Here is a 13,220-nt window from a genome sequence, read left to right as displayed (position 1 = left end):
AAGTCCTGACTAATCGCTACCAACTATTTAATTATCTTGTATTAAAATTATCGGGCGATAAGCGATTTCCCCGATACACGGTCACTGTGATTTGTGTTGTGCGCGCCTCCGGCCTTGCCATAATAAAATTAATAAACATACAAGTGAGTATTGACTTAAATATTAATTATATTTATTGTAAAAAGATCCTATAATTACTTTACGGGGAGGCATTTTGTTTCACTCGGTGGCAAGATTTGTTTGATCGTCAAGATTCCATTTATCGAATTCAATTTAGGAATCTTTCGCTTGCTCGGGTATCAATATTAGCACGAGAGGTGAAACAGCAATTTTTGCCCCCTTGAAAAACAAATACTTAACTATTCTTTCATGTATTAACGGATCTTAATCGCTTCTGTTACTTAAGCTTACCTTGCGTTAGTATCCGCATACCTACGCGATTAAATTCCGTTAAGGTAGAAAAATAATAATGTGAGAAAATCATTAACGTTTAACCCTTTATAAGGCATTCGGGTGCCAGGAATTATGCAAAATTAAACCCTATCACTCTGATATAAAGTTCAAAATTAGGTGGGAAATATATTTCTATCTGCCTCATAAAGGCTTAATCAGGGGTAGGAGGGCTCGGGGACTCCACAAGGCGCTCAGCAAACGCCTAAGGGTGGCCACAGGGGAGCCTCGCGCAGGCGGCTTTCTTGCGCAATAATTGGCCATAGCAATCCAGCGCGGGAACGCTGCCGGCGTGATGGGCACCTTACCAAGGGTGCAAAATTTTGATAGGTATTTTTAATTTTTTAGCTTTAGTCATCTTAATTTTAGTTTTATGTTCATTTTATAATTATAACGCTTATATAATAAATGAGTTCTTAATCAGTGTTTATTTTATTTATTTGAAGTTGGCGAACGTTAAATATGAGGCTGATACCATGTATGAAGGCTCAAGACGAGGATGAGGACCACTCGCGGTACATCGACCGCGAGATCAAGAACTGGATCAAGAACTATAATGATGTGAGTTACCATCAGCATCCATACAGTATACACCCGCCGCCAAAAAGCAGCATCCATACACCCGCTGCCAAAAAGCATCCATACACCCGCCGCCAAAAAGCAGCATCCATACACCCGCCGCTAAAAACCAGCATCCATACACCCGCCGCTAAAAAGCAGCATCCATACACCCGCTGCCAAAAAGCAGCATCCATACACCCGCCGCCAAAAAGCAGCATCCATACACCCGCCGCTAAAAAGCAGCATCCATACACCCGCTGCCAAAAAGCAGCGTCCATACACCCGCCGCCAAAAAGCAGCATCCATACACCCCCCGCCAAAAAGCAGCATCCATACACCCGCCGCCAAAAAGCAGCATCCATACACCCCCCGCCAAAAAGCAGCATCCATACACCCCCCGCCAAAAAGCAGCATCCATACAGTCAAAGATACGCTCTGATTTTACGACATCATTATAGGTACTACAGTTAAATGAAACTTGGCATGAAAAAAATGCTCGTTTGCCTCATATATCATAAAAAAACCGGACAAGTGCGAGTCGGACTGACCCATCCGCGAGGGTTCCGTACAAATTTAAATTATTTTATATAAATAATATATATAAATATATTTTAGTTTTTACTATAATGTTTTGAGATTTTTCCCTGTAGGTAGGTACTACTTGTAGTGTTAGACGATATTAGGTACTTGCCAAATTTCATAGTTCTAGGTCCAAGGGAAGTACCTACCTTACAAATTGTGATTCCGTTGAGACAGATGAACGGCCGGGACTTTGTTACATTTATTTGATTTTTTGTTTTTTCACAGCTTCAAGGGGCTCTAGACCAGAGTACGACTATATAATATGCTTTTAATTTCAACTCGATACCTCCACGCGTTCGCGAGATGATGGGTCTTGACAGACAGACGGACGGACGGACAATAAAGTGATCCTATAAGCGTTCCGTTTTTTTCCTTTTGTGGCACGGGATCCTAAAAACATATACTAAGTATCTATTTTATGTGTTGTATTGTAGGCTATCAAACTGCTCCTTCTTGGGACTGGTGAGAGCGGAAAAACCACCATCATCAAACAGATGAAGATTCTGCACATACAGGGATTTAGCCAGAGGTACCTACAACCGTTTTACTTATTGGATATAAAGTTACAAATTTAAAGCAAAGCACAGACCCTTTTTCTTTCTTCTTCTTTTCGGAATAACCCTGTTTCAGTTTAAAAAAAACGTAACTGATCGACTTCATGTTTTTGTTCGCCAGCGAACGCGTAGAGAAGGCAAACCAGATACGTCACAACATCCATGAGTCAATCTATGACATCGTACGCCACATGGAGCCTTTGGGCATCACATTAGGAAATGCAAAGAATGTCCCGGCACAGGACTACATACTGCGGTGCGGCGCTGACGGTCCACCACACTATGACGAGGTAGGTATTCGACGTCACGCGACGTTTGGTGCCTATGGGCATCATACTGAGTATGTAAATTCCAAGAATCAGTGTTGCCAACTCGGATTTTGAAAAAATGCTAGACTAATGTCTAGATTATGCCAAAACTATGCCAAAGATTTTTTAAACACCTATCCTAAAAAAATGATAAAATATCACTTGAAATTAGACACTTAAAACACATACTTTTTTCAAATTTACCGCCTTTTTCTACTGACAAGATCTGCTTGACCAACTTTCTATAGTCCGTTGACGTCCATTCGTCCACAAAAGTCAAAATTCATATGAAAATATGAACTACATAAGGCGATGGCATATTGTTGCTGCCAAGTTGGTGCAAACTTGGCTTAGACTAAATTATGCTAAAAAATATGCCAGATGCTAAATGGAAAATTTTGGTGCAAAAGCGAGTGAAAATATGCCAGATCTGGCATCATTTATGCCAAGTTGGCAACACTGCCAAGAATGTGTGTGTAAGTGCAGACCTACATACTGCCACAGAATAAATAATAGTACTAGGTACAGAAGACTCACTCTAACAAAACGCGTCTGTTACGATCAGCACAGATATGGCCGCTAGGTGGCGACAGCGCCACGCGCGGCTTATGGCTTTCCCCAAAATTGGGGTGGAATGGATGTATACTTTTAGCTACCTGTAGCAAAGCGACGAAATCGCGAAATGAGCCACGCCTGATACTGCGTTCAACGCTGCAGATTGATATGTTCACCTCCTAACTAGTCCAAACAAAGTTACGGAGTCAAAAATTGTATTCCTAATAGCGTTTCCATAGAGAAATATAGTAAGACAAGAGTGCTCACTCCATACATCAGTTTTGGGTCCAAAAATATTAGTATTTTCATAGTCGACATCTAGCATCGAGTAGCGGAATTATCAGTACCGCTACTCGATACTAGATGTCTCTCGAGTGGCGACCCACGAAAATTGTATTGAACAACAATTTACAACTAGGTAATATTAGAAGCAGAAGGAGTTGAAAATAGAGTTCCGGTTAATCCGTTTATAATATTAGCTGAAAATTGTTGAGCATTAGACTTTTCGGTCGCCGCTACATCTATTGTCAAGTAGCAGTACTGATAATTCCGCTACTCGATACTAGATGTCGACTATGAAAATACTGATATTTTTGGTACCAAAACTGATGTATGGAGTGCGCACTCTTGTCTTACTATTTTTCTCTATGGCGTTTCCCTCTATACCTTCTTATTGCATGGCCTACATACCAAGTCAGTGGCAAACAAATTGACAGCCATCAGGCGGGTAAGCGGTTACATGGCATTCCAGTGCTTTTAGTGCTGTGGGCGTAGCCATTCATCAAAGAATATCTTTTACCCTCTTCAAAACTATTTATATTTAGTTAAGTATACTAATAAGTATTTAGGTATCATTGTCATAACACTGTTATTCCATTATGAACCACTTTCAAAGTACTTACTAGTAAATCTAAACCTAATAAATTTCTAAAATCTCAATCTATTCGCGTACCTACCTAGATAACTGGTAGTTAACGATCTATCGGTATGTTATTGATCTATTCATCGTGATAGTGTTGTGTTGTAGATGTCAATCTGTGTAGATGGAAATCTCTTTGAGTTAACCTACCATCTTTATAATGTGAGACTGATACAATAGGGAATATTTTGCAAAACTCAGCGTAGGGGGCGCTACTACTATCTATCACAATCTGGGGCTCTACCGCGAAACAAGAAAATCGAAATTTCGTTATATAACCTCTCTATCACTCTTGCATATAAAGAGCGAGCGATAAAGAGGTAGGTAGATAACTAAATTTCGATTTCGTTTCCCGGTAGGCCCTTGTTTAACAAACCGCCTTGATGCATCAATGCCATATTTTGTTGTATGTGGAAACTTGTCAAAAAACAGTTTAAGGTATGGAAGGTAGAGGTAGTTTAAGGCACTCTATGGATAATGGTAACATTCCATTTCTAACCGCAGCTGCACTACCGGTACTGAACGCGTCGCTGTAATTGTCAATTTCCATAGTAAAATGAACAGTAGTGCAGCTGTCGTTGGAAATAGACTGTCACCTTTACTAACTAGCTTAGTGCTGCACTCTGGCGGCAGAACATTGCAGTAATACCCCCTATTCTAACGTTACAATCATCTGTCCAGGAATATTTCGATTACGTCCGAGCTCTGTGGCGAGACAGCGGCGTCCGCGAGTGCTTCAAAAGGTCCAACGAGTACCAGCTGATCGACAGTGCCGAATAGTAAGTACCTATTACGACTAAGGTATAACCAAAGAGAATAGATAGTATAGAGCGCTAATGCCAAAGTAAATTTTGTAGTCACGGTACATTTACTGCCATCTATCGACACACGATTAAAACTTAAAATAAAATTAATCAAAATATGTTTACGGATAAATGATTTTTAATTTTTATTGTTCCATACTGACCCACGTTCTTTCACTGATATGTGTTAAAATTGTTAAATATCAAACGGTGTCGTCAACGCCATCTAGCCGAGAATAGGCCAAAGGTGTGTGCGCCATCTATTCGAGAATGACTTTTTCTTGATTTCCGAGGCACGTTTTCTTCTTAGACTTTATTCTTATATAGTAGTGTACCCTATGATGGGCGTGGAACCAGTAATGGGACAAAAAACCACAAATCCTGTAAAATAAGTGTCTAAAAGTAGTTTATAAACACTGCCTGTATATTATCATAAATAAGAGTCCTAGAGCTGTTTCAGTTTGAATTTTTATTAAATTTGGTTGTTTTTTAAGAAATTGGCGTCAACCCAAAAGTTGTCGTGTCACTGAAAAAAAAATACCACTACGAATTCTTAACAACTTCGCTAAGAGAGGTGAGTTAATTTATTAAATTTTAATTAATTAATACTTGATGAAAACTAAAATGTGTTTTGTTAATTGCATTTACCATGAGATAAGGTATACAACATACTATGTTGTGAGTCCACAGATGTAAAAAAATAGTGGTATTTGGCCCAATCCCATTATAGGAGCTGTAAAACTGCATACCTCCTATAATGGGAAATTTACATAATGATGCTTGCCATGCCATCATTTCATGTTTAAACAATACAGAAGTAAAATGTAGTTACGAAATATGTCAACCAGGAGGTATGCTCGGACTTCGGATAAATTAATATCGTTTTTTAGTGTGGGTCAAATCTTGGTAGCCGAGTTTGAGCCACTTTCCCGTTTTCCGATTGAGTTGAAATTTTGTATTCGTAATTAAATATGCAAATCGGATGATAATGCAATATTATGATAACATGGACCAGATCTGATGACCTATTTCAATATTTTATACTGATAGAGTAGTGTCCATTACTGGGGGGCCCATTACTGGAGCTTTGGTGTCCATGACTGGAGAAAAATAGCATAGTTTTAATTTGTTAAGTATGTGGAAACTCATTGCAGTATCTTTGATACAACACGCCTGAAACATGAAAGACGGGTAGGACTTTCATCTTTCAATACGCTAAGCGGTAGACCATTCACATGTATTAAGGAAATATCACAAATACTCCAAATTCCCTCTTAAATGTCCCATGACTGGTGCTGTTACTATACGGAGTTATATATATCTCTGCTATTATGGATACTAACGTCTGGGACATTTACGTCAGTTTTTAGGGTTTCGTACCCAAAGGGTAAAACGGGACCCTATTACTAAGACTTCGCTGTCCATCCGTCCGTCCGTCCGTCCGTCTGTCACCAGGCTGTATCTCACGAACCGTGATAGCTAGACAGTTGAAATTTTCACAGATGATGTATTTCTGTTGCCGCTATAACAACAAATACTAAAAACAGAATAAAATAAAGATTTAAATGGGGCTCCCATACAACAAACGTGATTTTTGACCAAAGTTAAGCAACGTCGGGAGTGGTCAGTACTTGGATGGGTGACCGTTTTTTTTTTTTTTTTGCATTATATTATTTGCACAAAGGGGTACGGAACCCTTTGTGCGTGAGTCCGACTCGCACTTGCCCGGTTTTTTTTATTGAGATTTGTTTTCAGTTTCTTGGACAGGATAGATCTGATCGAGAAGTCAGATTACTCGCCGCCCGACGCCGACATACTGCGGTGTCGTCAGAAAACTACCGGTATACAGAAGATAGAGTTTAAAGTCAAGGTGAGATCAAATAATCCATACTATATCACCAGCGCAGGAGCGCAGGATCGACAACAGTGGAGAACCCTTCTGAGAGCCCTATGTCCCTGATGAGGGATAACAGGATACCATCATATCACCAGTGTATCACATGTTCTACAATAGGAATCTTGAGCGTTGCGAGGGTTTCAAAGCACGAGGGTTAAACAAAATTTGCCCCCGAGTGAAACACAAAATTTATCACCACACCAACTCGAAGCAAATATTAAATGTAAAATATCAAACAAAATGAAACCAAATGAATGTTATTAAATATTTATTAAGTATCCAAAATTATCATTTAAAAGTCAATTCTACCAGCAAACAAGAAATTAACTCAAAATTTGCATTAGATTACTTTGCCTCACATGTGAATAAACTGCAACTTTGCTATCCGTTTTTGAAGTGCAATGTAAGCCTTTCCGAGCTGGTGTGGTGAAAATAAAATTTACTTTACTTTTCTTTATATATATCCATACTAATATTATAAATGAGAACGTGTGTCTGTCTGTCTGTTACCTCTTCACGCTTAAGCCGCACTGCCGGCCTAGCCAAGGTTACAATCGCTGTCGCTTCGTCAACGAAAAGCATTATGTCTCTCTATCACTCTTCCATATTAGTGCGACAGTGACAGTTGCGTTTCGATCGCTACGGAGCGTAAGCGATCGGCATCTTCGCTACGCGGCCTGAACCGATTTAGTTGAAATTTGGTATAGAGATAGTTTGAGTCCCGGGGAAGGACATATGATAGTTTTTATGTCGGAAATCATCCCTGAAGAGAGTGCAAAGGGGGGTGGAATGGAAAGAGTTACTGAATTGCCTGATAATTGAAGTAAGCAATGCGCGAATTGAATGATTGCTATTAGCATTATCCAGGCGCTATATAGTCACCAATAAAAGTCTGCAGCGGCTTTGATAGCCCACACAGTATAAGTGTTATTTATACGTCATAATTTCATTAGAAGTTTGACGTTTAAAATGACACTTGCACTGCGTGGGCTATCAAAATCGCTGCAGAGTTTACGGTCTAACTCTACCTTCTTTAGCTGCTGTCAATGATTCCACACAGACGAAGTAGCGGGCAAATGAACCCTAAATGCAATTGGTTTTTCAGGTGCCTAAATCGATGCACGGCGGAATACAGGAATTTTGGATGTTTGATGTCGGCGGGCAGAGAGGTGAAAGGAAAAAATGGATTCAGGTAACTTCCACTTTTGACCATACTTGCATACGATAAGGTAAGGTAATTAATTATTATTGCCTTAGAATAATTAATTGCTCTGCTTTGCCTTAAGGTTGACTGGTAGAGAATGCTTTTGGCATTAAGTCCGCCTTTTGTACGATAAGTTTTCTTTTGTGCAATAAAGTTTAAATAAATAAATAATAATTAGTGACTTCACTAATTACAAAAAAAAAACGAAAATAACGTTGTTTTGGTTCCTACTATCTACTTTAAAAATTAAATATTGTTCAAAAGGTATATGGTATGACAGGGTATGATGGTTGTTCTTGTCTACGTGACAGTGTGATAAAACGGTGTCCGTCGCTTTCAATCCCACGGTGTTAAAAAGTGACAGTTATTTTATCACGTGGATAAAGATGAATAAAGCCATCCATAATACGCCGGGAATAATTATCAATTTTTTAAGCATAAAGGGTGCGTGGCCAAGATACCAATCGCTTACTAATATGTAAGAGTGATAGAGAGAGACTACGGTATCGTTCGCCATGGAGCGAAGGATTGGCATCTTGGCTACGCACTCTGTACTGACAGCATAAATAAAAGCGAAAAACAACGAACCAAATCAACTGCCATCATCTGTCTTTCCAAGACTACAACAACAACACAACAAGTACAACAACAACAATAACAAGTACAACGCACAACAAGTAGACAACCACAACACAACAAGTAGACAACAACAACAAATACAAGTAGAGATATGTCCGTACTGTAAAGGGGACGGCCTATTGGGAGGAGGCTGTGGGCATGGAAAAATACTGAATATCACTTTATATATTTATTTTCAGCTAATTTACAATTAAACAAATAAATAAATTGTAAATAAATTTTTAATTGTATAATTATGTGTAAGCTAGTTATAAGAAAAATTGCTACACCCCACCGGGGTCCATACAATACAATACAATACAATACCATTTATTTCTCTCATATAAGCTTACAGTAGTTTACCAATTCGCTTACACGGTAAAATAGAAGATAAGACACATTAACAAATTATAAATTCAAAGAAGTAAAAACTCAAATACAGTGAAAACGAAACAAATAGAATTAGGAAGCAGATAGGAAAACAAATACAAATACAAATACAAATACAAATACAAATACAAGTGCAACTTAACATAATTTGTAACATCTATGTATATAATACCATGGTTTGCAATAAAGATTTACTTACTTACTTACTTAAACATCTATACTCGATAGCTGCCTCTAATCGAATGCCAATTCCTCACCGCCTCACCTATTTGACAGCGGGCTGATATTCTAAATTTAAATATCGTGACTAACCAGTCACAAATTAAAAAGGCTGTAAAGGTTGCAAACCTTCACAGTACACATTGTGATTGAAAGTAGTTGTCTGTGCTTGCAGGTATTCGAAGGTATCCACGCCATCTGGTTCCTAGTGGCGTGCAGTGACTTCGATCAGACCCTGAGGGAGGACTGCGCCACCAACCGGCTGCAGGAGGCGCTGACGCTCTTCGAAGACGTCTGGCAGAGCAGGTAGTGTAATGGTCGTCTTCTTCGTGTTAGGGGTTATGGGCCCGATTCGGATTTTGAAATAGACATCTACAGGCGTGGCTCACTCCGCGATTTCGTCGCTTTGCTACAGGTAGCTAAAAGTCCATCCGTTCGACCCCAATTTTGGTGGCTAGCCATAAGCCGCGCGTGGCGCTGTCGCCACCTAGCGGCCATATCTGTGCTGATCGTGACAGACGCGTTTTGTTAGAGAGTGAGTCTTCTGTACCTAGTACTATTATTTATTCTGTGACATCTATTAAATATCTTTTAGACATCACCAAGATACGATAACGATATGTTTAGATCTAACCTGTCAAATTTGACATTTGCGCGATTCTGGAGATACTCTTTAACGATTTCCACAGGATATGACTTAGAGATCCATTTCACATCTAATAGATATCTTACTCTATCTAACGTAAAAGTGACATCATTGGTTGCCCGAATTGCGCTGCAAAAGAGAACTAGTTGATATCTAAACTATAACGTATCTAGAATGGATCTAGTACGTGTCTCTTGTGAATATATTATCTTGAAGTTCGAATACAGCAGTATATAAGGCTCTAAAGCCTATGTATCACTGCGACCATCCCTGATCTATTGTGATCGCCACCTATTACAACTCTCGATCCAAACCTGCAACTTCAAACAGCTGCAGGATCTTTTTGATCTCGAGAGACTTAAACTCCTCCGGGTGCAATATGTGGGCCCAGGATTAAGTCACGAGTACGCATTAGGCAAGGGCACTCTGTGAGGATGTGCAAGGGCGACTCAGGTAGTGTTAGTGTTAGTGCGACCCATATCCAGGGGGGAGGGGGACATGACCCTCGGCCTAGGGCTAAGGATGGGGGTGGGGGCATCCTAGGCCATGGGCTGTGTCTACAATAAATTAGTTTCAATGTTATATTTGCGAAAACTAGAATTTTACCATGTGACTGTCTGTCTGTCACCAGGCTGTATCTCATGATGCGTGATACAGTTGAAATTTTCACAGATGATCTATTTCTGTTGCTGCTACAACAACAAATAGTAAAAAGTACGGAACCCTCGGTGGGCGAGTTCGAATCGCACTTGTCTGTTTTTTTTTAATTTATTTAGCGACTTTTTCTGATGCAATAGTTTGCTAATAGTTTTGCCACACTATAATATCTTAAAATATCAGCTTATGGTAAAATCGGAACCTGGTGCTCGGAAATCAACAGAGCCACAGAATAAATAATAGTACTAGGTACAGAAGACTCACTCTCTAACAAAACGCGTCTGTTACGATCAGGATAGGTATGGCCGCTAGGTGGCGACAGTGCCACGCGCGGTGGCTAGCCACCAAAATTGGGATGAACGGATGTATTTGTAACTACCTGTTGCAAAGCGATGAAATCGTGGAGTGAGCCACGCCTGACCACAGAAGAAATAATAGTACTACCGTACAAAAACCACCACTTCCACACTCCACTTCCTACAAACCCGAAGTTTGACAGCGATTCAGGGTCGAATCATGCTATCAATTTCTAATATATAGCACTATACATTTCGGCACTTTAGGGTTGTCAAAAATCAAGTGATTATCTTATCTGTGGTCGTCCACGCACAAGGAAGTCAAGTGGTGCCAACCCTAATAATTGCTCGGAGCAATGCTGAGCCGAACGGAGCCGAGTTCGACCGAAGTCAGGAGTGTCTCACTACTGGCCTGACAGAGGTTTATATGGGACGTTGTTTCAGATTCCTACTGGAAGCGGGTCTGATAGTGTTCCTCAACAAGCAAGACTTGCTCCGGCGCAAGCTGGAGCGCGGGGGGAGCATCGCCCCCCACTTCCCCGACTACAACCATTATGGCGGACATGGCGACGAATACGAGCGGACGAGAGACTTCATCCGACAGATGTTTGTTGTACGTACCTAATCTCGCGATCCTGATTAGAAATAACACAAAAGTGGCAAAAAAGTTCACAATATATAAAAATGGAAAAAATAAAAGAAACGCTCACAATGTTCACATTTCAGGACGTGACGCAGAAGCAGCGCCGCCTTGCGGCCGCGCCGGGCGCCGAGCGGTTCGTGGTGGGCGCGGCGCACCGCGCGCGCGAGTGCTACTTCCACTTCACCACCGCCACCGACACCGACAACGTGCGCACCGTGTTCCGCGACACGCATCAGATCATACTCACGCATGCGCTCTCTAACATCGGAGTTTACTGACCTTATGTACCTTATATATCAATAAATAAAAGATAGAAACTTGAATTGATGCTGTATAAATTACTTTAAAAAAATATTCCGACTTAATCTTCCATGATTATGTAGCAAAATTCAGCAAATTTTATTTCTCCAAGGCCCACTTGCTCGCGCGCGAGTGCTACTTCCACTTCACCACCGCCACCGACACCGACAACGTGCGCACCGTGTTCCGCGACACGCATCAGATCATACTCACGCATGCGCTCTCTAACATCGGAGTTTACTGACCTTATGTACCTTATATATCAATAAATAAAAGATAGAAACTTGAATTGATGCTGTATAAATTACTTTAAAAAAATATTCCGACTTAATCTTCCATGATTATGTAGCAAAATTCAGCAAATTTTATTTCTCCAAGGCCCACTTGCTCGCGCGCGAGTGCTACTTCCACTTCACCACCGCCACCGACACCGACAACGTGCGCACCGTGTTCCGCGACACGCATCAGATCATACTCACGCATGCGCTCTCTAACATCGGAGTTTACTGACCTTATGTACCTTATATATCAATAAATAAAAGATAGAAACTTGAATTGATGCTGTATAAATTACTTTAAAAAAATATTCCGACTTAATCTTCCATGATTATGTAGCAAAATTCAGCAAATTTTATTTCTCCAAGGCCCACTTGCTCGCGCGCGAGTGCTACTTCCACTTCACCACCGCCACCGACACCGACAACGTGCGCACCGTGTTCCGCGACACGCATCAGATCATACTCACGCATGCGCTCTCTAACATCGGAGTTTACTGACCTTATGTACCTTATATATCAATAAATAAAAGATAGAAACTTGAATTGATGCTGTATAAATTACTTTAAAAAAATATTCCGACTTAATCTTCCATGATTATGTAGCAAAATTCAGCAAATTTTATTTCTCCAAGGCCCACTTGCTCGCGCGCGAGTGCTACTTCCACTTCACCACCGCCACCGACACCGACAACGTGCGCACCGTGTTCCGCGACACGCATCAGATCATACTCACGCATGCGCTCTCTAACATCGGAGTTTACTGACCTTATGTACCTTATATATCAATAAATAAAAGATAGAAACTTGAATTGATGCTGTATAAATTACTTAAAAAAAATATTCCGACTTAATCTTCCATGATTATGTAGCAAAATTCAGCAAATTTTATTTCTCCAAGGCCCACTTGCTCGCGCGCGAGTGCTACTTCCACTTCACCACCGCCACCGACACCGACAACGTGCGCACCGTGTTCCGCGACACGCATCAGATCATACTCACGCATGCGCTGTCTAACATCGGAGTTTACTGACCTTATGTACTACCTTACATGAATAAAAGAGACAGAAACTTGAATTAATACTGTATAAATTACTTGCACAGTAAACAATATGCCGACTTCTTAGTCATCCATGATCAGGCGTGGCTCACTCCGCGATTTGCTACAGGTAGCTAAAAGTGCATCCGTTCGGCCCCAATTTTGGGGTTTCCCATAAGCCGCGCGTAGCGCTGTCGCCACCTAGCGGCCATATTTGTGCTGATCTTAACAGACGCGTTTCGTTAGAGAGTGAGTCGTCTTCTGTACCGAGTACTATTACTTATTCTGTGCCGTGATCTAGATT

The 13,220-nt window shown here is 40.6% G+C and overlaps 1 protein-coding gene across 1 annotated transcript; it reads left to right on the top strand.

Annotated features, from left to right (window-relative positions):
- The first annotated feature begins 22 nt into the window (after nt 1-22).
- LOC134676933 (guanine nucleotide-binding protein G(f) subunit alpha) lies at nt 23-11,584 on the top strand. The gene is made up of 10 exons (XM_063535312.1): nt 23-143; nt 897-1,011; nt 2,028-2,122; nt 2,269-2,437; nt 4,611-4,708; nt 6,488-6,602; nt 7,735-7,821; nt 9,236-9,366; nt 11,104-11,272; nt 11,386-11,584. The coding sequence occupies exons 2-10, from the start codon at nt 913-915 to the stop codon at nt 11,578-11,580; spliced, it is 1,158 nt and encodes a 385-aa protein (XP_063391382.1). The 5' UTR covers nt 23-143; nt 897-912; the 3' UTR covers nt 11,581-11,584.
- The last annotated feature ends 1,636 nt before the right edge of the window (nt 11,585-13,220 follow it).

Source organism: Cydia fagiglandana, chromosome 25 (assembly GCF_963556715.1).
Source record: "Cydia fagiglandana chromosome 25, ilCydFagi1.1, whole genome shotgun sequence".
NCBI classification, from domain to species: Eukaryota; Metazoa; Arthropoda; class Insecta; order Lepidoptera; family Tortricidae; genus Cydia; species Cydia fagiglandana.
Note: the sequence above shows the minus strand (reverse complement) of the source record. Positions and strands in the feature narration are given on the sequence as shown.

Bases quoted from the DNA above. Each gene is read 5' to 3' on its own strand.
- LOC134676933 (XM_063535312.1), top strand. From the start codon at position 913: ATGAGGCTGATACCATGTATGAAGGCTCAAGACGAGGATGAGGACCAC. The intron at 6,603-7,734 runs GTGAGATCAAAT...TTGGTTTTTCAG, and splicing joins AGATAGAGTTTAAAGTCAAG to GTGCCTAAATCGATGCACGG. The intron at 11,273-11,385 runs GTACGTACCTAA...TTCACATTTCAG, and splicing joins TCATCCGACAGATGTTTGTT to GACGTGACGCAGAAGCAGCG.